Source organism: Pteronotus mesoamericanus, unplaced genomic scaffold, assembly GCF_021234165.1.
Source record: "Pteronotus mesoamericanus isolate MK-2021 breed Mesoamerican mustached bat unplaced genomic scaffold, CSHL_Meso_final scaffold_85, whole genome shotgun sequence".
Lineage (NCBI taxonomy): Eukaryota > Metazoa > Chordata > Mammalia > Chiroptera > Mormoopidae > Pteronotus > Pteronotus mesoamericanus.
The window spans coordinates 38,127,172-38,152,311 of record NW_026555329.1 but is presented as its reverse complement, the minus strand read 5'-3'; the positions used below and the strand labels follow the sequence as shown (position 1 = coordinate 38,152,311).

At 44.3% G+C, this 25,140-nt stretch overlaps 1 protein-coding gene across 2 annotated transcripts in view; it reads right to left on the bottom strand.

Moving 5' to 3' along the window:
• The window catches only part of CDHR3 (cadherin related family member 3), a 71,747-nt gene that overhangs the window by 19,312 nt on the left and 27,295 nt on the right, over positions 1-25,140 (bottom strand). For both annotated transcript variants that reach the window (XM_054564079.1, XM_054564078.1), the window contains exons 5-8: positions 13,233-13,327; positions 12,340-12,444; positions 6,702-6,850; positions 4,456-4,645 (exon numbers count right to left, since the gene is read on the bottom strand). In XM_054564079.1, the coding sequence (XP_054420054.1) occupies positions 4,456-4,645; positions 6,702-6,850; positions 12,340-12,444; positions 13,233-13,327 (539 nt within the window). The remainder of the gene's footprint in view (positions 1-4,455; positions 4,646-6,701; positions 6,851-12,339; positions 12,445-13,232; positions 13,328-25,140) is intronic.

Below are 25,140 nucleotides of genomic sequence, written 5' to 3'. Positions count from 1 at the left end.
TGAGAATGTGCCTGGAAGACCTTCAGTCACAGGAACATAACTGACCACAAATCCCAGCTGCTATGATCTGAAATCCATTGCTATATTTGCAGTGAGGCCATGTGCCCATGACTGGGCGTGGCAGAGATATTAAAGCAGACTCACTCACATCCTATGACAGCTGACTTTGGCTCCAGGACTCCCCAGTGCCCTAGCCACACTTTCCATAGACTGCAGAGCCAGCTAGAATATTTCGGTTCAACCCTCCTCCCTCCCTCCCTTCCTCCCTCCCTCCCTCTTTCCTTCTCTCAGGTCAGACACTGTGGCCTGTGGACTCTCCCAGCCTTGTCTAGCTCTCTCATTTTCTTCTGTAGGCATTTTTCTTAATAAACACCTTCAACATTGAATTCTGTCTTGGTGTCCTGTTCTCACAGCACCCAGACTAACATGTGTTAAATTCTTTAATCCTCTGTACTATCACCTCTCTCTGCAACCAAATTATGCTCCCTTCTATATTTCACATCATCTCTTAATGGCAGCGAAAATGGGCTCTGGGCTCAGCAAATGTGTAGCAAAGTCTGACAGCAAGGAGGGTCTTAGGCTGCTAAGGATAACTGGGTTTGCTTCCTGGAAAGCACTTCTTCTGACAGGTGTAACTGACTCTCCATGATGCCTCACTGGCAAAGTTTGCCTTTGTGTTTCAGCAGGATTGGAGCCCAAACATTTCCATTCCTGTCTTGCATACACAATGTCATGGTTTTATTCATAAGCACTTAGAATATATGCCATTTATTAAACCCCGACCATATGCTGTATCATAGCAAGCATTTTAAAAATACTATCTCTAATTCCTTCATCTCCAAAAGGTTTGTATTCTGGCCCCCATTATATAGATGAAGAAAGAATGATTTAGAGTGGTTTCAAGACCTGTCCATGAAAGTTGATGCATACAGACACAATTCTCTATTGTCTGTGTTATAGTCACTGTAAATATTACTTCAAGTTCCATGAATCAGTGACTCTCCAGGCCCGCAGATGGTTTGGGAACCTGAGCTTTGATTCTAACTCTTCAGAGGCCAGGAGGTTGCATCATCCAAAGAATGCAGGGTCTGAAGCCAGAAGATTCAAGATTCATGCACTGCAGAAAGAGGCCTCCACACGCAGCCCCTCAGGGCTGCCTGGCATGTTCTTTTCATTCTTCTCTGACACTTGGTATTTTTTCTCCTAAACACTTGACTCAGAAAACCACTCCCCCTCATTCATCAAACCCTGCCTCAAAGGCAGGCTGCACCCACTCCCAGCCATCTGACCAGGTCTCCCTCCCCAGGCGAAGGTGACTGGCCCAGCAGCATTCTGAATCAGCCAACCTTCTCTGCCTATGGCTCACAGACAGCTTGTGAAGCACTTTCAGCCTGATAGTTTACAAGCAGAGCAGGGTAGGGATGGGGTGGGGAGGTGGGTGGCTGTCATGGGCCTTTGACGCCTCCATCAGGTCCCTGGGCTCATTCATCACCAGCCTGGGAAAAGCAGGGGCCTCGGCCCAAAGGCTGTTTCCATCTGGGCCCAGCCTGAGAGCCAAGACTCACAGGGCAGCAGGGGCCAGGCATGCAGCCCTGCCTCCTCCCACCCTCTTCTACTGATCTCCCAAACTCCAATGCAGGGATGCACCAAGAGCTCTGAAGGAGTAAATATTCAGGAACAAGTGCTGTTAGAGATGGTGGCAGCACCCAGTCTGCTGTTTGGTGTGCTTTTGACCTGCCTGTGTGCTTCAGCTCTGGCATGGTGGTAATGTGGAAAGTGGTAAGGTTGGAAGTATAGTGGGTGATGCAGAGTCAGGGTTTCCCAGCCCCTGGAGTATGCAAACAAGGCAGGGTTTTGGACTAAAGACCCTCACTTCCAGGACTGCAAGGGAAGGAGCCCTTTTGTTGTCCCTCCTCATATCTTGGCTTCGCGGGATGGCTCTGAGTTACTCTCACTGAAAAACTGAAGAGGGACTTGAACTCTATTTAGAGTTACCTTCAGTAATAAATGCAATTAGTCCACTTACTGTCTGGCATTGAACTTCAGGGCTAATTTGGAGAGAACATTATCAAGAGACGGACTCCGCATGGGCTTGCCTGGATGGTTTAGGATATTCAAAATGTGGTTTTACCATCCCATGTGGAGTGCAGTCTGCAGACTGTCATCCCACACATCAGGGAACTCCAGACTGCAGGAGCCACAGCACGGAACACAGCTGCACCAAGGGGAGAAAGCTGACGAGGCACGTGGGAGAGAACGCAGTTTCCCCAGTCACTGATACCCAGGGCTCTTACTCCTCAACCCCTATTTCCCACCTTGCAGGGCAGGGGAACTCAAGAAGAGCAGCAAGGCCTGGAAGAGGAGCATATGAGGAAAGGAATTTCCTAGGATGCACAGGAACCACCCAAGAAGCTAGCATAGATTTAGATTTTCAAAGAAAGCAGAAGTACTACTCTGCTGTCATCTTTATTACATCCACAGGGCCCAGGCTTCTCTGAACAGAAATGGGTATGATTTATGCATGTAAAGGTGTAGATGTGACAATGCTAACTATCCATGGCAAACTGTCCATCTCCACCCATCAAACAGACTCTGAGGTTAGGTTTGGGATAGGAACCTATCACATGGCAAAGGCTATTATTGACTAAGCAGATGACAAATTAGGATAATTCTAGAGTAGCTTTAGTCAAGGGATTATTATACACAGGGTATATGGAAATCTCAAGGGATGGTGCAGTATCTCCAAACTAGTAAGAATGGAGCTTCCTTACCATTTCTAGACCTGGAGGAGCCAGTGCAGGAACAGTTCCTGAAACTGGAACCTAGGGGTGATAGTACTGTCTGCCAAGTGCTGCCTTATAGAAACTGAGACCCTCAGGAGGTAGGGAGACTCTTCCAGGTGACAGGGAGGGAGTCGGGGGATAAATACCTTGACTTCACACCCCCACTTTCCACTGGCCAATCAGAAGCTGCAGGGTAAGGGAGCCAGTTGATAACCATACAGAACAGGGTAGGGAGTCTGGAGGCTGGATTTGAAGAGGTGATGAAATGTGTCCACAACAGGGTTTAACAGTTTTGATATCAGACTCAAGCCACACTTAACATTAGCATTACGATGGGAATGCCAATTGGGAGAACAGGGAGACATTCATCAGCATAATAAAGGAATTTATATTTCTATTGCTTGCCCTAGACAATCTCTGTCTAGGTCCTTTGTCCTTGCACAGCCATGCTATATATTATGTCTGTGTCCAATGTCACCGGGAGTTTAAAAAGTCAACTTGCAAAGCCAGTCAAGGATAAACTGATAAACTCGGGAGGCTGTCTCCATGTGGACATCTGAAAATGAGACCTACTCTGGTCTTCAGCCTAGCTCCAGGAGCAGCCACTTTCAGACTAGAGCTAGCTATTCTGAAACCACCGTGGAGATGAACCTAACCCAGGGAATTACTAATCTTGTGGCATTTAGACAACTATTTAGTAGAAAGATAGTACTGTTTTCTTTCTTTTTTTTTAGAAGACTATTTGGATCAACTTATGCTGTAACATAGAGTTTCTTTTTTTTTTATTTTAATTCTCAGCATTCATTGATTTTTAGAGATGGGTGGGGGAGAGAAGCATCGATTGGCTGCCTCCTGTATATGCCGCAACTGGGGATTGAACCCACAACCTAGGTATGTGCCCTGGCAGGGAATTGAGCAGGTGAACTTTCAGTGCAAGAGACAATGCTCCAACCAACTGAGCCACCCAGCCAGGGCAACAGTACTGTTTTCAAAAAGGCATATTAACCCACAATAACAAGGGACTTTATTTTAAAATAATGATGAACAGATTGTGAGGCAAACAACAGATCAAAATACACAAAATAACTTGCATCCCTCTTATATCTGCATTTCCCCCTTTCTATTGCCTTTTGTTTACATGCAACTGAGCTGTGTAAAGTGAATTACATGTTTTGTTTTGTTTTGTTTTGTTTTAAGTAAATACTTAGTTCAATTTACTCACATTACTGGTGATGTGTTTCTCTAGGAGCTCCTAGTTACTAATTCTAAGTCTCAACTATCTATTTTAACTGCTAACTAACAGCACCATCTTGCCATGAGTAGCAATAAATAAAGGAAAGGCACAGCCCAGAGATGGTCTAACAAGTCCCCATGGTACTTTTCACCAAAAGAGATGAACATGTTGTAGAAGAGAACAAAATAAAAATAGTTTTTAATCAAGTAAGAAAGTGAAGAAGGGAGACAATGAGGAGGAAAGAAAATGAAAGAGAGGCAAGAAAAAGGATACTGAAAGGAAAACCTAACAACTAAATTGAACGATTCAAATCTACTTATTTTCGTGAGCTATGTCCCAATGCCCATAATTCTTCAGCTTCACCTGAGGATAACCAGCGAGGCCAAAGCACTGAGGACCACTGAGGAGGCTTCCTCACAGGTCTCAGGATGTGAATACCTGAAGGTGAACTTGGTGCAAGTAGCAGGGTTGTCATTAATGTCTTCCACCAGGAAGGTTATCTGCATGCGATTTTCCTGACCCCCAAAAGGTCTGTCCTTCACCAGAACTTCCAGAGAAATGACAGGATTCTGTCTTAATTCACCTGCATCTCGGTCTAGCCTGCGGGCCACTTGGATGGTACCAGTCACTAGGAAAGCAAAGGTTAGAACATGACTTTTTGGAGAGAAATGAAGAGTACAGGCAGATGGAGACTTGTAGTAAACTGAAAAAAACATTCTGATATTAGAACTGGCTTACACAGTGAATATCCTCATACAAACACATTTTTCAAAACTCATGTTTAAGTTCCTGTATTAGGCATTAATTGGGGTATCTGACCCTTCTAGTATTTTCTGCCCTCAGAAAATTAATTGGGCTCTTAGCAGCAGCATTTGCCCATAGTTGAGTGACTGGTAGGCAGGCAACTCCAGCCTGACCCCCTGGTTCCCTTACTGGAAAACCTGTAGCTGAGAGACATAAACTGGGTAACCAATCAGGTTAGCAGTAGAGCTTCAAGTAAGAGGCCAGAACTCTAGCTGCTGAGGTCACTGCAGCCTGGCTGGTTCCCATCCTCTCCAGGTCCTGACTGCCCCACTCTTGCTCATGAGATACCTGGTATCCTATTGATAAGTGCCCCTATTTTTATTTTTCCCTCTTGCTTGGCTTGACTTGCCTTAATTTCTGTTACCTGTGACCAAAGAGTCTTAAATATGTTCCCCTCAAAACTCTGTATTTGTTAAAAGTTCAATTATGCCATAGTAGAGTGAACAGAATTTAAACCACGGTTGTTTGTCCCTGTAGTGTCGGTTGAGTGGGTCTGTGATGACAGCGCATTAGGAAGTTTCGGGAGGTAGAGCACAAGTATCGCCTTTGCCTGTCTCTTCAGGGGCGGGTATCCTTCGCCCTAAAGCCTATGGGGCAAATAATACATTGTCTTTCTGGGATTGTTTAATGCTGGCCTCCACAAAACCATTATGTAAAGAGAAGCCTTTCTCTGGTGATGTGATAAGAACTTAGGTGACACAGCCTGGGGTGGTGAAGAGGGTAAGAGCTGGAGTGGGGCAGCTGCAGTTTGTCTCTTGTACTCACAACCTACGAGCTCTGAGACCTTGGACAAGTTGCTTAAGCTGAGTCTCTCTCTAAGCCTCAGTTTCCTCATCTGTCAAATGCAGATTATGATAGTTCCTTGGGTTGCCATGCTGAGTACCTGAGATGGAGTGCATTGTGGACCACTCAGCATAGAGCCTGCTATGTACTAAGACCCTAATAAAAGATGGATATTGTAGGAAAAAGAAAGTCTCCTTCTCTGCACTGGGGTACTTAGATGGGAAGATAATACCCAGCAACACAGCAAATTGATCTAGATCAGCGTGGTCCAATACTGTAACCACTAGTCACATTTTGGTTAGCACTTCAAATGTGGCTAGTTCAAACTGAGATTTGCAGTAAATATAAAACACACAACAAACTTCAAAAACTTGGTACAAAAAAACAATAATATAAAATATTTCGTTCGTAACTTTAAGTATTAACTACATGTTAAAATGATATTTGGATCTGTTAGGTTAGCTAAAATGCCTTTAAAATTAATTTCACTTTTTTTTTTACTTTTTTAAAATGCGGCTACTAGCCCTGACTGGTGTGGTTCAGTGGGTTGGACATTGTTCTGCAAACCAAAAGGTCACCAGTTTGATTCCCAGTCAGGGCACAAGCCTGGGTTGCAAGCCAAGTCCCTATCATAACTATGCGATAGGCAACTGATCAATATCTCTCTAGCACATTGATTCTTCTCTCCCTGTCTTTCTCCCTCCCTTCCCCTCTCTCTAAAAATAAATAAAATCTTTTTAAAAAATGGGGACACTAGAGACTTTAAAATGACTTGTGCAGCTTCTATTTTATTTCTATTGGACAACGCTGGTTTAGACCCTGTCTCCAGAACACTTAAAAGTACCTTCAGGATAATGAACTCACCCATCCTTACATAAGAACCTGCCTTAACAGTGAAACGGTGATACATCTGTTGATATATTTAGTTTCCCCAAACCCCACACCAGCTTATTTTAATATGCTTATAACCCCGTTCAATAATGATATTCTAGAAAGGCATTCCCAGATCAGAAGACACATAAAATATTTGAAAAACTATCCAAATGGATGGCTAAATTAAAGGGTGCACATAGATGATGTGAGTGTGAGTGACTTACACTGATTTATCATGAAATAGCTGTTGAGAGTAGTGATGCTGTAGAGGAGGAAACTGGTAAAGCCAGGATCATCAGGGTCCTCAGCTGTGATATTGGCCACGACGGTTCCTGGAGCCAGCTCCTCCAGAATCACATACTCTCGCGATAGACTGGAACAGAAATACGGCAGACATAGCTCATTTTTAGGGGCACAGGAGGGTGGAGTCTGGGAGGTGGGTATTTTTGTTAAAGCTAAATATAACTCTGAGCTGTTGAAGTTGCATCAACAAGCTCAGAGGGAGAACTCAGCAGCTGAAAGGACAGGAGACTGGCTTTTGTATTTCCAAAGATCATATCCCTGTAGATGCAAAGAAAGCACCGTGCTGTTACTGCAGTGATTTCATCGGTCACGGTCTCTGACTTCACCCACACCTGATGCCATTTCAGATCAGCATTAACTTAAAAAAAAATTGATAGTTCGTCTGTCCAGCCATCTTCTCTCTTTCCCCCAATTCTTGTGCAAAGTCCTCTGAATGATTTTTAAAATCCATCTGAATATAATGTCCAGAACTAGATTCCTGGCTCCCATCACATGGCAGCCACCAAAAGTCAGATAAATTGTAAACCCTCTTTATTCTAGGGTCTCTGCTCAGTTTTTATTTCTTCCTTGCCCTTTTTTCCCTTTGCTTTAGGAGGCAGAATTTATACACAGAACTTGTGTATCTTCCCAAGTAGCATTAATCATGAGGTCAGCTCTCTGAATGAAGAAATGAAACCCTTGGCAGAAGCCAAGGCCAGAATCCTGCCCTCCAAGGATGGCTTCTGCCAAATAGCTTCAAATTGCCAATTTACCCATTTTCCTCAGACCTCCGCTGCCTTTGGAAAAGGCTCATAATAAGACAGATAGGTTTGAAGTTTTAACTACACAACTTGGGTAAATTGAATAATTCTGAATGCACCAAGGGAGGCTTATTGTTTAAAATAACTCCGCAGGAAGTCCTTTTGCTGAGGGAAAATCGTTTCAGTGGGGCAAACAGTCACCTCTAATTTGCCAGTTTCCTAACTGTGGCTTTACCCACGTGGGATCTTCTTTAAGAGGGAAGACTACACCTCAGATCTAAATGATGACATTTATTTCCCCAGCTCAGAATATTTCTGCAGGTTTGTCTCATCATCCCTGGAGGGCAGGTGAGGCCAGGGGGAGGAAAAAGAAGGGAACTCCAGCTAGAGTCAGAGGCAGGCAAAGAAAGGCCGGGCCCAGGCTCTCCCCAGCCAGGGCTCCTCCCTGCACCCTGGGCCTACCCCGACTCACGAAGTGACCTCCTGTCAGCGCATTCCCTTGTTGGGAAACAGTCATCTTGTTCAGATCAAGAAGCCACCCTGGTGCTCTGGACTTCTCCCCACCCAGTGTCCCACTGAAGCAGCCTATTAATCCATTTACTTACCTCGCACACCCCCTTCTCAGGGGATTGGTGCTGTGTGCCCACTGCTGGGTTCAGGATTAGAGAAGTGGGGGGGGGGGCAAGAATGCAGAGTGGCAGGAACCAATCCAGAGCCAGAGGAGAGAGGGGGCGGCCCGGCTCCTAAGGCTGCACAAAGCTCTTATGTCCATCACCTGAGAGCCCCTGTTTCTAACCTGTTATATTTTTTTCTTTGATTACAAAGGGATCACTAACACAACTGTGCCACCATCACAGCCTGGCCCCTGCTACTCCAATAATGGTCCCTGCATGTCTAACAGTCTCCCTGTGGGTACAGGCCTCGGCCCATGCCAACACATGAAGTCAGAATCTGCATTTTCATAAATGTCCAGGGACTGATATGCACTTTAAAGTGTGCAGCACTACTACAAGGAGTCTCCAGCAGTGATAAGCACAGACCCCCAGACTCTCGTAGGACACACCCAGAACACCTTGGGAGAATCCCCTCCCTCCCACCATCTCTCCTTCCCTAAGGCAGTGGTTCCCACAGGGGTGATTATCTCAGCTGTCATACTAGGGGAGGAGGCTGCTATTGGCATATCAGGAGTAGAGGCCAGGGATGCTGCTAAACATCTCACAAGTCACAGGACAGCCCCCCCCCCCCATCACAATGAAGGAGCACAGCCATTTAAGACATCCTCTCCTGCAGGTGCGTCTCGTCTGTGCTGGAGGCCCCAGGAAATCGGGTCCCTGTGAAGGGGACTGGTCAGGCTATTGGTGATGGCACAGCTCCTCAGGCAAAAACATTCTCCCCTTGGCTGATCTGACACTGAGCCTGGCAGAATAGAAAATCTTTGTTTATTTGGTTTGGTGATCCAAGACCCAAGTATGAATAAAATATCATTTATTGTAAAGATGTTACCCTTAGACCACAGTTAAGATCCATTCAAAGCACAGTGGAACCAGGAGACTTGCAGCCTCCCCAAAAGCTAAGGCTCTGATACCAGTTACATTGCTGCACCTTTTTCTCATAACATAGGATTTTCAGAGCCTGAACAATGGATAGACAAGGGCCATTGGCCACACTCATGGGGAAAGGGGTGACTTCTAGGTGACTGTGATGGCTTCATCACTATGAATAAATATTCAGTAAGTGCAAAAAGTGTGCCCACACTGCCAGGCACCAGGCTGAAAGGACTGTGAGTAAATACAACAGAAATGGGCAGAAGGGGAGGAACAGTGTTCTGCAAAAATAGCAAGCATTGTGCTTGCCATGTAGAGAGTAAATACAAGTGCAGTACTTTTATAATCAAGTGTTCAACTTGAATAATAGCAGAATCCTAGAGTGCACTCATGAGTCCATAAAGCATTCAGATGTTTGTCACCACCCAGAGATAAAATGGTGAGACACTTTTCAACAACAGATATAGTACTTACTTTGGTTGTAGTAATTGTAGAACCTTAACAAACAGTAAAGATAGAAGAGTTGTTTTCACATTTTATATATTTATTTCACTCAAATTCAGTGTACTTGACTCAGTTTAAGGATTTAATTTTGTTAATACTGAAAAGCAATTTATGGTTAGTCCTGGACTGATTTGAGGAGAAGAAGGGTCATGGTTGAACCGCGAAAGCCTTCAAAGTCAGCACCTTGTTTGAAAATAAGCAAACTCTTTCAAATCGTGGGTGGCTGAGGGTTGAGGCTGGCTGTGACTGAGCAGCCTGAGCAATGTCAGGGGAACCATGCTTCCCCATCTTCCTTCTAGAACACAGGCTCTCACAGACCCATTCCTACCAATATCCATGGAACACTATAAAATGGTTAGATGGCCACGTAGGCCATGCTCACTGTCTGGGATAGAGCCTAACAGATTCATCTCTCAAACCAAAAGTGAAAACCAGAGTTCCAGACTGATTTCTGGGGACTCAACAACCAGCCACAGTCATGTTGTCTTTCTGCTGAGGTCAACTGCTTTATTTTGGAAGACAGAGTCCAAACCAGATGGTTTACAAGTTCTGCCCCTTTGCAACCCCATTAGCTTACTTCCCCACCTCACAGTATGGGAGCGTAGGAAGGGCTACTGAATGCGTCAGCTTCAGCCCCATAGCCATCACCTTCCTCTGGGGGTTATGGGTGAATCCTCAGAGCTGTGTGGGCCAATGGTTGAGTCTAAATCCAGGCTGGGATGTCATAACTATTTATAAACTGCCTGCACTGTGCTCCTGAAGGAACCCAGCAGAAATGCACTGCATCATGCCTTTGAGCTTACCGAGGCAACAGACATCAATGGGAAACATTATGTAGGAGTATATCTGCTACTGTTCCCTCCACATCAACCCCCAGCAACTGGGCTGTAGGCTATGTTAAAATCCAGAAGTTTCACAGGTGTAGTTAGTGTGTTTTGCCAAAAGGCACCAGGGTAGCTTGAGAATAGGGTGGCCTTGTACCTCCCAATTTCAGAATATTTTTGCAAGCATTCTGCATAGTTCTGGGCCCCATGGCTTTTTGTTGGGTGTCTTCTAAGCTGAATTTATTCACAGCTATTAATGCAGTTAACCCGAAGCAGGTAATTTTGTCAGTTCCATTGTGACTGGCCTCTGAGTTCTCCTTAGCGACTGGGGCAGGCAGAGTCTTATACAGTAAGACAAGCTGTTTGCTGGGTCATGTGCTATCTCAGAATCCCAGCTTCCACTCCTAAATCCTTATCTATGACAAGTTCGGGTCTCCTCTTTCTGCCTGAGCTGGTCCCGGACACATTCCCATTGGCTGCCTCTTCCAAATTCACTTACCCTTCCTCATCTCTGGTGGATGTAGGAGCTTCCAGACAGCCAGGTCTCTTCACTGGATCCACCATAGGAGGAAGCAACTCAGAGCACCCAGCAGCGGGCAGGCCCCTGAGGCACCATCGAAATAGCCCTCTCCTCGCTCGGAGAGGGTAACGCTCTATGAGTGGGCTTTATGGAGTCCTGACTGATGATGTAGGCTCCAGGATTATGCTATTATTAGAGTTGAGCACTCTATTATAAAAGTACCTGCCTCATACAGTAGTCTCACCCTATTTGCAGGGAATACAGTCTAAGACCCCCCACGGATAGTTTCAAACCCTGTATATCCCATGCTTTTCCTATACATAAATAATTATGATAAAGTATAACTTATAAATGAGGCAATTTCACAGATAAAGGATTTGTTCCTACTGTAGATATTATATTGGTTCCTACCACAGCATATGATTGTTTTTCTTTCCTTTTTAAATCAAGAACTTTGACCTTTTTACTTAAAGGAAGCGCGTTATGGCTTCTCTTTGACATATCCGAATTGCCAGCATCACTACCCTTGTGCTTTGGGGCCCTTATTAAGTAAAATAATAGTTACTTGAACACAAGCACTGAGATACCATGACAGTTTATCTCAGTGATTTTCAACATTATTCATCTCATGGAAAAATTCTGGGGCACATCAAGAATGTATTTTTTGCCAATCTGACAAAAAAAAATAGATATAACATTGATTCATTCACACCAGATGGCTACTGCCGTGTTGGCTGTTGTCATTTTTTTATTTGACAGTCTAAGGGAAAAGAGGTCAGTGCCTCTGATTAAATAGTCAAGTATTGCATGTTTTAAAAATTCTTGTAGTACATCGGTTGAAAATCATTGGTCTCTCTGATAAGACAGACAGCTACTAAGTGACTAAGGGGGTGGGGAGATCATGTACAGCATGGATAAGCAGGACAAAGGGATGATTCATGTGCCAGGTGGGATGGAGCAGACATGAGATTTCATCACGTTACTCAGAACTGTCTGCAATTGAAATGTATGAATTGTTTATTTCTGGAATTTTCCATTTAATATTTTCAGTCTGCAGTTGACCCCAGGTAACTGAAACCACGAAAAGCCAAACAGTGGATAAGAGGGGACTACTATATTTACATTGCCCATTAGCCCAGTGGCAAGCCACTCACCAGGGGCATCGTGTCTGCCCCTTTCTACCATACCCACAATCCAGTGGTGCATATGAACATGGGGGTACAGAGACAGAGGGAGCAAAGGTGGAAGATGGAAGTCCAAAGGCCCAGGCAAAGGACACTGAAGATCTTAGGCCTCATCCCTTCTCCAGGCCAGAGAAGGACACTGCTCTTTCTTGTATTAAATTTGTCTGAGAAGGCTCCAGGAAGCTCTTCCACCTGAGAGAGATGTGCCTATGGCCCATGGAGCCTGACTGCCCCCAGGCCTACCTGGTAAAGCGAGGAAGTTCATCGTTGATGTTCACAATGTTCACCTGCAGCGATGTGGCGGCTCTGAGCCCTTGGCTATCTCTCACTTCCACAACGAGATGGTAGCTGTCAAGGGAACATCCTAGGTGAGGGAATCAAGCTTTGCCAACACCACCTCAAAATGAGGTGGGAAAAATGGGGTGGTAGGAGGGAGGAAAGAGCCTGTTCGCTTTCTGCAACCTGCTCCAGATGCTCCTGCAGAGTCAGACCTGTTGTGCCCATCCTTCTTTCCCTGCCTCTAAAACCCCACTCTTGCATTTCTTGTCCTGCAGTTATCATTCGCAGCCATCACCACACCAAGTGGCTGCTTGTGCCACCAAGTTGCACACTCTGTCTCCATTGTTCCTCACAACATCTCTGCAAAGTGTGGATTATACCCATGAGAGGAAACCGAGGCTCCCATGGACTGAGTAACTAGCCCTTGTTCTCACATCCCATGCAGAGTCAAGAGCCAAACCTGGGTTGACCCCAAGTCCTGTGTGTTTTCATCCTCAAACCCTGGCCCCCCCCCTACCTCTTTTCTCAGAGGCCTGCTCACCTCTACCCTGCTGCTTTCATTTTAGCAAATAGCTCTGGCAGCTGCTTCTCCCAAGCCAGCAGGGCATCTGAGGCAATCCTCCTGATACTTGCAGTGCCCTCTCACACACCTTCATCCTTATTATTGGCAGAGGAAGATTCTGAATGGGGAAGGAGGCCTTCCAGATTCCCACCTTATTCCCTTCAGGGCTCACTGCCCTCTGATCCTGGTGGAAAGGCAGCAAACTGCTCAGGGCCTCCCCAGCTTCCTCAGGCTGCTCTATGCTCCTTGACCCTCAGATAAAGGAACTCCAAGCAAGGTCACTGGCAAAGGCTACCTGTTATGTCCTTCCTCAAAGTCAAATTCTGTTGTGGAGAAGAGGGTCCCATTCGCAGACATTCTGAAGCTGTCTGAGGAAGAAATCAGGAAATACTAAAAGACAAGGGAAAAAAAGAATTTAAGCACACTTACGCATCTTTCTCCAGAAGACAAGTCTATTCAGTTCTCATTTTATATATTTGGCCCATAGGACATTCTTGATGCATCAGGATAATGTTCAAATTGGCAGTTCTCAGACTTAATGGTCTTGAATCAAGACACTTCCAGATCTCTTGGTCTGAGCCTCTGACCCTGATTTGCCACACCCTGAGAAACTGGTCACTGGATCCTGCTTAAATTACAGAATGCATATGAAACGCTCCCTGTCTAGGCATTCTGCTTCTGAGTCCAGTCTTCTCATCCCTGTCACTGCACTCTCACTTCTGCTTCTCAAGACTGCTGCTGGCTTTAGCCAACATTATTTAAGCACAGCTGCCATGCATTAGATAATAGGACAATACTGAAGTGAAGAAAATCTGGTCTTTACCCTTAACCAAACTTAGGATGTAGTGGGGGGTGCAAAAATGTTCATAAGCATCATTCATTGAAATGAAGGAAGGGCAACAGGAAGGAGAGAGAATGAAACTTAACAGAGTCCAAGTTTGAAGCTGGTTTGGGAGACAGAGAAGAGCTGTTTAAAATCCGATCAAGAGTTGTAGCCATTGGTCAAGTCTCCCCATGTCTGAGGGACTTGAGAGTCTTCGTCCTCCGTGGCTTCCAGTGGCCAGACCAGCTCTCTAATGACCCTCTGTGCAGGACCTCTTGCTCTGACAGAAACATAGGCTTATTTGCCTAGCCCACAAAGAGCCAGCCCATAGGAGGACCACCCCTGTGCTCTCTACAGTGCTCATCAAGATAGAGTCCTTGCTCCTAAGATAGAGTCAACCATGGAGGGAAAGGACCAGGATCAGAATCCAAGTTCTGACTGGGACAAGTCTCTTCTTTGCCTGTAATTTAGGGATGATGCCACTATCTCCTCATTTGTGTTATGGTGAGGATTAAATCCCAATGCAAGCTGTAAAATGGGAAGGGCCACAGGCACACTTGAGGCTCACATGTATATATTCATTTGCTCGCATTAAAGTTAGAAGTTTCCATTATTTCCTACAAGGATGAAGGATGATTTCTCCTCCAGGCCTTAAATCTCCGAAGATCATCAGTGGAGGTTTTGCAACCACAGCCATGACCCCTGAAGTCTAGAATCACAGGAAACACCAGCCAAGGATTCCAACCCAGAGATTTGATGTTGTCATTGCAGCTGAGCTCCCCACAGGAGGAGAGAGGATGCACAGAAAAGATATTAAAGGTCTCCTTCAGGGCCAATATAATGTCTTTAAACCATTTTTTAAAGTGTTTACTTTCCTTTTACTATTTAATAACATTTTCCTAGTTGTAATGAACATATATTTTACACAAAAATTGGGAAAGCCAGAAAAGTATAAAAAAGTAACTCAATTATAGTCACCTGTAACAGCTCATTATTTTCATGGATAACCTTCTGTTCTTTTCTATGCAAGCATACACCCTCCCAAAAATTGGGATGATGTTCTAATCAAAATTATAATATCTTGTGCTTTTCACTTAGCTTGAACATTTTGAACATAGTCTTAAACCTTAGTTTACAGGCTGGCTGGTTAATGATAGCACAGCATTCTACTGTAGGGGGTATTTTACTAAGTCTTTCTTGCTGGTCACTTAGGGGGTCCTTACCCACTTTTGAGAGGAAATATTTGGGCAATACCAAGGAATGCCCTCCTTCCAGCCCCCTCCGCCAAATTGCATAAGCACATTGGCAGTGCTCAGAGGAGTGATGTTTAAATACCAAGCCCCCACCAACTCTGCAGCTCACAGCCTGGTCAGCAATGGTCTAGACTTGAAGCTGCCTGCACACAGAGCAGCTCCATGTGTTTGAGCAGAACCTTCCCTACAGAGAATTCTCACACTGGGTGTGATACGATGGTTTATAGACCCAAGGGAGGGCATTTACCACATGCACCTAACTGGGAATGTGGTTCGAAATGCTGTAGGACATAGGTCCCCAGTTCTGGATGGTCCCCAACAGTGCAAGTCCTGGGGTACAGGGATGACAGTCAGACCCTGCTCTCCAAAAGTTTATGGTCAGCTAAGGGAACATACGAAGATGATGTGGGAGAGGTACTCCAGAAGAGATAAACAGAATGCGATGGGAAGAGAGAAGGAAGACTCTTAGACACATCTGGGATGTAAGAGGCACGAGTTGGGGCCGTGGAGTTAAGTTCAGTGGCTTAGGAGCTAGACTGCTGAATCTGAATCCCAGTTCTACCACTTTTCAGCTGTGAAAGCTTGTGCAACAAAGAGTAATAAAATAGGGCATTCCCCAGGGGGTGATAGCATAAAGTTCTAGAACAGTGCCTGGTACGTGGTAAGCCCTCAATATATGTTAACTTTGCTACCCAGTTAGAATGTCAGATCCATGAAGGAAAGGCTTCATTTTATTCACTGCTATAGCCCTAGTGCCCAACACATACGTTTTTGTTAAATGTTAAATTTTGGGGTTTTCTTCTTGCCTATTTCCCATCTGACACTACCATTCCCACCTTAAAGACTCTTAAAATCTTTTTTTTAAAAAAAGCTTTGAAAATACAACCACAAAAATCTTGCCAAACTTCTTTAAAAAACTGTTTGAATTTGGAAATGCCTGGCTTCATTATGAAATCTTCTGGGGTTCTGTCTATGGTCTGAGAAACGACCAAAGCAGCAGCAGCAGCAGCAGATGGAAAGGGTGAAACTGTAGAACCAGGAACATGGGAAGTTTCTTCTTAATTTTTATTAAAAGCCTGATTTCCTGGAATCCTGGTATCTTTTTTCTATTAGCACCAGGCTAATTTCCTTTATTCCTGAACCTATGAGCTTGTGTTAATGGGAATAGCAGTTTTGTACTTAAAAAGGAGATAATATCCATTGACTAAAAATATTGTGTCATGTGGCCATTTGCCAGCAACTCAAAAACCTTTCTGTAAAACCTGGCATTCTTTCCCCTTTTTAAAGGCTTGTTTAATCAAAGCTACTCCTTTGATATTCATTCTTGGAAAACAGAAATTAAGTAGAATGAAAAGCAACTGCAGCCCCTCTCTGCTCCAATACTGGCTAAGAAAAGTCCTGAGTAATCAGATCAATTCGGTTAACAAATGCTTGTCAGACAAGCTCTGCAGTTTCCCCGCTGGGAATATTCCTTTACCACCACCCCAGGTTTCTCCATTTGCAGCCCCTTGGCAGCTGTGGTTTGCTCACCGACACAAAAGCTTCAGTGTGGAAGACGAGGAGCCGTGCTTCCTGCCCCATTCACCCTTTATGGTGCCATTGGTTTAGGGAGAAAGGAGGGTGAGAAGGAGCTGGCCCAGTTTCCTGAAATGTCAGGCTCCCTGGAGAGGGCACGCCACCTCCGGGCTGGCTCCCCCACTGCAGTTGGAGTCACAGGCAAATAATGAGTCGACCTGTGCCCGTTTGCAGCCATAAGTTGCTTTCAGGCCTGAGATGGAACTGAACAAGAATTCATCCTCCTGTCTCCTAAGAACAGAGCACCCAACTTCCAGGGCCCAAGTCTCCATAGGGAAGGAAGGACCCTTATTCCTCCCAAGTTCGGGCAGTGCCAATGACTTTGTGAGCCACTGAGAACAGACCCCGAGACCCACCAGAGGAAAAACATCACAGGGCACCACCTTCCAACAGAGCTGTCATAATTTATAAATGTGATGCCACAGTCCTATCATATTTTTCATTGTAAGCTGAATATTTTATAAAAGCCTCAGTTCCTCTCTTTTCCTCTTTTCCCACCCTTATCCCAGCTCAGAGGTGGGAGGTGGATCCAGGAGTGGGAGGGAAGGGTGTTTAGAAGAAAAAAATTACTATTAAAAAACAAAAAACTTACATCAAGCTTTTAACTTGGCCTATTCATGTTATATTGTTATGAAGATAAGTGAAGTGGGTTATAGGTGAGTATTTGAATGTTCTTCTAAGAGAACTGCATTTATAAATGCAAAATACTATAGATAACAATCCTTTACTGATAAAGCTGCAGAATCTATTCTCTCATTTGTCATTCTTTTTTTTAATAATCAGCCTGGGTCTTGGTCTTTGATTTAGGCTTCACTAATCCTTTTTTTTTTTTTTTTTTAATCCTCACCTGAAGACATTTTTCTTTCCCATTGCTTTTAGAGAAAGGAAAGGAGATCACTTCTTGGCCTTTTGGCTAAGATCAAGTGTAGGAAGGGAGAGAGGGAGTGGGAGAGAGCAAAATACCTATGTGACAGAGAAACATAGATTGGTTGCCTCCCGTAGGTGCCCGGACCAGGGATCGAACACACAATCTAGGCATGTGCCCTGATAGGGGAATCGAACCTGCAACCTTTCGGGTATGGAACAACGCTCCAATGAACCGAGCCACACCAGCCAGGGCAAGACTTCACTAATCTTAAGGACAACGTTCCCCATCTATTCAAAAAGTGTCTTTCCCAAAGTGTAAACAGTCATCAGTGGTGATGTATTTGGAGTGGGAGTTGTCCTTTCTTGAGCATTTTAACAACAACCTGGAGCAGAGTGCATCTTGCAAAGACTTCAGTGGTGGCTCCCAAATAACAGATAGATGCCAGGGGGGTGTTGAATGCGTGGTATGTATCTGTATGTGCGGGTGGGGCGGGGGAGTGGAAGTGTGTGAGGAACAGGAAGGGTGTGCTGTCACTCAGGAAAGAGAGGGGTGGACACCAAAGACAAAATTTGCCAGAACACAGGAGGAGGGGATGAGCAGGAGTTGGGGCAGAGAACTCAGTTCTCACTAGAGTTACCTGACCCAGGTGAGAGCCTCACTTCCCTTCCTCATCCAGAAATAAGGAGTGCTCAATGGGTCTGAAAAGTTCCATCGCATGACGATTACTTTACATTCAAGAACATTAAAAGACACAGCCAGATGCCACTTCTCAGAGCCATGAGCAAGATGGAGGTGGAGAGAGAATTACTTTCCCTGCTGTCCTCCTGGTAGCCCAGCTACTAGCAAGGTTATTGCTCTTTTAATTTAATCCTTTGTCTGCCCTGGTGAAGACAAAGCACATTTCACTTTATGCGAAAGTCCTTCCCTAATGGAAAGGCCAAGAGAAAGCCCCTTAATGGAGGAATTGCTGCACTAGATCACTTTGCCTCCAGCTGCGAAACTGATTAACGTCCTTAGAGTCTCAGAGGAGGCTGTGCAGCAGTTACAGTGGCCACTTCCAAGCAGAGGGAGAGCGGGGAGTGGGGGAGTAGGTGGGTGGGAGGGGTTGGGTTGCAAGGAGCCTCCTTCAGGATGTGGAGAAAGCCCAGGGAAGAAATGCTGGTACATATAATTATTCACATACGGACCATCCTGTGCGTCTTTACATTCTGAGTCCACCACTGATGCCTAGCTCTGGGCATGCATCACCTGCACCCCATCACAACACAGAAGGCATGCAGGGAAGGAGTGCTGACGCTGGATCAAAGCCTGCACCGTCCAACACAGAAGCCACTAGCCACAGGCACCTGTGACCACTGAGCATTTGCGATGTGGCCGGTCTGAAAGGAGATGAGCTGCATGTGCAAATACACAATGAGTCTGAAGACTTACTGTAAAACAAAGGATGCAAAATATTCCATGAATCGATTTTATGTTGATTATATGTTGAAATGATAATAGTTCAGATATATTGATTAAACTATATTAAGATGAATTTCACCTGTCTCATTTTACTTTTTAAATGGGGCTACTAGAACATTTAAAATTACACATGCAGCACTCTTTTCTGGCTTGCATTCCAACTCTGTTGGGGAGTGCTGGTCCCAACAACATACAACCACATGCTCTTTAAATTTCTCCAAAAATAAGGAAGCAAATCCCAGTGGTTTCCGAATTAGCCCCAATTTTATATCATCTGTGACAGTTTCACTTCATTAAGCTGGAAAAGGGTTGTAGGATTTGTCATTTTAAAGGAGTTGAAGTTTATGGAGATGTCCTAGAACTAGTTTTAATTCATTTTTCCTCCTCTAGTTGCTGCCACCAGCAAAGTAACTCCTGGAACCCACCAGGTAAGATGACAGGCATGAACCAGGCGTAGATGGCTTCATGTACATGCTTTGGTGTTTATTGAAGCCTGTAGTTGGTTGTTCAGTTCAGTGGTTCTCAAAGGATGGAGTGCATCAGAATCACCCAGGACGTGTGTTCCAATTCACATTTTGATGCAGTGTCTAAGAATCTGCATTTTTAAAGCAGCCTATATATGTTCTCATACAGGGGCCTGAACACCCTCTGAGAAACATTCATAAACCAGTGTTCCAAGCCTTTCTGACCAAGAGAGTTGCCCATGGTATTTGGCAAATACCCAGATTCCCAGGCCCACCCTTGATCCACAGAATCCAAAACTCCAAGAGACTTCTCAGCCCTGTCTGTGCATGAGATCACTTAGGGACTTTCAAAGCCTGACACCTGGGCCACAGTCCAGACCAATCACATCGGACTTTTCTGGGGTGGGATTCAGACATCTGGGGTTTTTTCGTTTGTTTGTTTTTTAAGTTTCTCTGGTGGTTTCAGTTTATAGCTGAAAGGTTGAGAAGCACGGATTTGATCAATAGCAAATTAACCCATCTCCTTTCTCCGTGTATAGAGCAAAATATGTCATTTAGTACCCCCGAGAGCCCAAAATAAAATGTCGAAGTACAAAGACCATCATCATATGTTACCTCCTAAACTGTTATTACCTTTTCCTAGTCTGAGAAAGGTTCCTTCTAGATTATGTTCACTGCTCCTGTAGGCTGGCTCTCAACTTTCTGTGCAGCTGTTAGTTCCAGCACAGGTGTCAAATACTTCATTAACACTTTCTGCTGCAACTGGAAGTGCTCCCTCCTCAAACAACTCCTACAGACGCTGCAAAAGCCGCTCAGTTCCAGGTTCCACGCCCCTGCAGCTGCTCTCAGCCCTTTTTTTGATGGCAATACGTCTTTTTTTAAGGGAACAAAACCTACTGCATTGCTCCCCAGCTAGGCATTTCCCTTCATCTGAAAGGAATGATCTGATCTAAAGGTGTTTTTAAAGGGGCCATGACCCTGTTCCTTCTGCATAATTTGGAATGATACAGTAAAAAAAAAAAAATGGATATTTAAAAATAAATATTTTTCTTCACATCTGAGATTCATTCTACTTTGCCCACGCTATGTCTTGTACAAACTTTACGGTAATTATCTTATTGAATTATAATTATTTGGGTTATGCATGAGTATCTCCTATCTAGACTGAACTTCTTGAGGTACAAAAATGTGTCTTAGTCATTTTTGTATTTAAACTAGCTAATAGAAAGCCTGGCACATAGTGGATTCTTGGTATATGTTGAAATGAACTAAAAGTATAAGTGTATATATTTGGGTTGCTGACCTAATCTCTATCCAAAATCCCTTTTTCCTTGTCACCATCAAGTAACAGTGGCCCCAGGACAGAGTTCTAGACAGTGAGAAACAAGCAGAAGTCCTGTGGTTAGGGCTTCCAAGAGGGCCTTTGTTTTCCTACCAAGAAAGGCATAGACTGGCCTAGCTGGTTCCCTCTCTACCTCTTTCTTTTTCCCTTTTCCTTCCTTCCTTCCTTCCTTCCTTCCTTCCTTCCTTCCTTCCTTCCTTCCTTCCTTCCTTCCTTCATGTCTTTCTTTCCTTCTTTCTTCCCTTCTTTCTTTCTCTCTTTCTTTCTTTCGTTCTCTCTTTCGTCCTTCCTTCCTTCCTTCCTTCCTTCCTTCCTTCCTTCCTTCCTTCCCTCCTTCCTTCCTTCCTTCCCTCCTTCCTTCCTTCCTTCCCTCCTTCCTTCCTTCCTTCCTTCCCTCCTTCCTTCCTTCCTTCCTCTTCTTCTTCTGCCACTTCTTCTTTTCCTTCTTTTTCCTCCTACCCAGAACTTAGAGGTAAAGTCTGGAGGCACAGCGGCCATCTTGTAAACATCTTATAAGTGAAGAAAAAGAGGACAAATTTAATATGTTCTGGTTGGAAGAGCAAAAAGATATGAAGTGCCCAGGTTTCTGATGGCAGCAGTTTTGCCAGCTCTGGACTGTTTGCTTGCCTCTGGACTTCTTGTTATAGGAGAAAAAAATCCTTTAACAGCCACTGTGGTTAAGTTTTCTGTTATTTCCAAACATATTTGTAACTGATATAACAAATACGTTATTAATAAGATTGCATTAAAGGACCTAGTATTGCTCTTAGCACATAGTACAGACCCATTAAGTGTTTCTATATTCATTTGCTTATTCATGCGAATAGAATCTTAAATAGATGAATGGGTTGTGTGGATCCTGAAAGATTCATTTGATGTGACCCCAGAATAGACATTTATCTGCTGAGATAGACTCCCCACAGTCAATGGAGGGCCCAAATTTTATAAATAATGAGAGTCTAATGGTCATCGGCTGACAAAGACTCTCACATACTCTGCACACCAGGAAGAATCTCAGACTGTTTTCAACCACTTGTGCTGTGCCCCTACTGTTTGAGCCCACTCTTATAAGACAGTTCCTAGCTTTGGCTTTCAACCAATGAACTAAGACCTCACACATCCAATTGGAACCTTGCAGCTATATCCTCATTTTCATCTGCACCGACCAGTCAGAACTGCTCCATAATGACTGATCAGAGTGTGTGATGCTGACCAATTACTGCTGTGCAATCTGGATTCCTGGTTTACATAAAATTGGTCCAATCAAGAACCAGATTGGGAACTATTACCTGAATAGTCTCCCCTTTTTTTCTCCATTGTTTTTTGGACCTGTTAACAGTTGTTTTTATTTTTTTATAGAAGGATAGCTTCTAATAATACCATCAACGTTTCCCTAAATTAAGATGTGTCCCAACTTCCAGTAAAGATGAGAGCCTAGGTAAGCATGGCTCACTCTCTCTCACAACTACATGAAAATTACAACTAAAATATATGACAACAATCACTCAGAACCATCATATATTGAATTGAATGGAAGTCTGACATCTACAGAATTAAAGAAACCACATCCATCCAGACTGGTAGGAGGGGCACAGGCTCGTGCCCACATCCACATGTGGTGGATAAAAATTTGGGAGGGATGTCTTAGGAATGAGGAGTCCCAGCCCCACACAAGTTCCCTCAGCCCAGGGTTCCACTACCAGGAGGATGTGTCCCCATAACTTCAGACTGTAAACACCAGTGGGGATTGAGTCAATGGAAGAAACTTCTGGAGTCCCAATCAGTTCCTCTTAAAGAACCCACAGACAAACTTACTCAGACTCATACCCTCTGAGCTCCAGCACTGGAGTAGCAGCTTAAAAGGCATCAGTGGTAAACAGGGAGGAACTGAAGTGTCAGGCATCAGGGAGAGAACTGGAGGACAGCTTCCTCCCAGACAGAAAGGTGGGCAGAGGCCATTGTCTCTTCTGAGCCCTCCCCGCAGAGACCCACAAAGCCAGCAGGTGGGTGCCATATCTGAGACTCCATCAACCTAGCTAACACTGTTTGCCCCACTCTGGAGATCACCTGAGACTCCATCACACCCAATTTATAGGCCCACCCAAGCTGTTAACAGTGGCTTTTCCATATGAATGGCTGGTCTTTGCTCATGCTTCCCAACTTCCTAAATCCAATCAACAAGCAACAACCAGGCTTAGTGAACCCCCAGCCCCCATATCTCTTGCTAAGTGGCCCCACGCCTGGCACTAGCAACAACCAGCTTAGATTCACAGCTGTATTTGCCTGGAAATCACCAACCCAGCACAAGTAGCAGCCACATCAGATTGCTTTATATCTCATGCAGGGTAGGCCCAGGCAGAACACAGGGTTGGGGAGGAAGGCTGACCTTGGTCTGCACCCCTCAGGAAACCCCAGAGCCTGTGCACCCAATGGACAGCTACAGACCGCATAAGAGCATCATCACCCTGCCCCTGCACAGATGATTCTCCACAGAGGATGAAGGTTGGTGGTCAGTGGTCACAGCCATTCCTTGAAGCTGATTGGCCTGGGTAAATCCCTCCCATCGAGCTGCCAAAAGCAACCAAGTCTCAACTACAAGAGGAAGCAGTACTCAGCCCACATGAAGGGTTTACCTCAAGTACCCATCTTGGGTGATAGGGAAGGCTGTGCCACTAGACTCTGCAGGATACCTACTACATTAGCCCACACTACTAAGACAGAGAGTCATAGCAGCTGTACCTAATACATAGAAACAAACACAGGGAGACTTTCAAATGAGGAGACAAAGAAACACGGCCCAAAAGAAAGAACAGATCAAAACTCCAGAAAAAGAACTAAACAAAATGGAGATAAGCAATCTATCAGAGGCAGAGTTCAAAACACTTGTTATAAGGATGCTTAAGGAATTTGGTGAGGACCTCAAGAGCATAAAAAAATCCAGTCAGAAATGAAGGAAACACTAACTGAAATAAAGAACAATTTACAGAGAAACAAGAGTAGAGTGGATGAAGCTGAGAATCGAATCAGTGATTTGGAAGCAAATCAGTGATAAGGAAGCAAAAAACAATCAGAACAACTAGAAGAAAAAGGAATAAAAAAAGAAAATGAGGATAATGTCAGCAGCCTCTGGGACAACTACAAGTATTCCAACATTCACATTGTAAAGGTGTCAGAAGAAGAGAATGAGCAAGAAATTAGAAGTCTACTTGAAAAAGTAATTAGAGAAAACTTCCCTAATTTGGTGATGAAATAGTAGATATACAAGTCCAGGAAGCACAAAGAGTCCCAAATAAGATGGTTACAAAGAGGCCCACCCCAAGACACATTGTAAGTAAAATGCCAAAGGTTAAAGATAAAGAGAGAATCTTAAAAGTAGCAAGAGAAAAGTTAGTTGCCTAGAGTAGAATACCCATAAGACTGTCAGCTAATTTCCCAAAAGAAACTTTGCAGGCTAGAAGCAATTGGCAAGAAACATTCAAAGTCATGAAAAGCAGAGACCTAAAGCCAAGGTTGCTCTACCCAGCAAAGCTATCATTTAGAATCAAGGGCAAATAAAGAGCTTTCCAGACAAGAAAAGAACTAAAGGAGTTCATCATCACCAAACCATTATTATATTAAATGTTAATGGGACTTATCTAAGAAACAGAAGGTCAAAACAATGAACAATAAAATGGCAACAGATACATGTCTATTAACAATTGAATCTAAAAAACAAATTAAGGAACATGAAGAACAGAGACAGAACCATGGATTCAGAGAACATTTTGATGGTTGCCAGGTGGGAGGGGTGTGTGGGGGAATGGCTGAAGAGGTGGGGGGATTAAGAAATACAAATAGGGAGTTACAGAATAGCCATGGGGCTGTAAAATACAATATAGGAAATGGAGTAGCCAAAGAACTTATACACACGACCCATGGACATAAACAATGGTGTGGGGATTGCCTGAGGGAGCGGGGTGCTGGGTGGAGGGGAAAAAAGGGGGAAATTGGGACAACTGTAATAGCATAATCAATAAAATATAATTTTAAAAAAGATTTGTCCAATAATCTTAAACAGTTTTGTTTTGGCAACTGTAGACTACATGATATTGGTTCTAGAATTTATTCCCAAGGCTCATTTCCTCCTCAGAAAAAGTAGTCCTGTTGAAGCTACAAACCAGCAGCAAACAGAAGAAACAGGTTCCTGGTGTCACCAATTCCCTGAGTGTTATATTTCAGAGGCAGGGTTTGCGGGAGGGTTGCCTACTCCAAAGTTAGTCTACTGGTATTATTCTCTCCCGCCTGGGCTGTCAGCTGCAGGGTTGCACAAGACCAGTTTGGTGGGAAGATCTGGGAGCTGAGGCATCCTTGCTCAAGCTAAGAGGCTTCTTTGACTGAGGTTTACAAGGGTTCCACTGACAGTTCCATCAAGGAAACT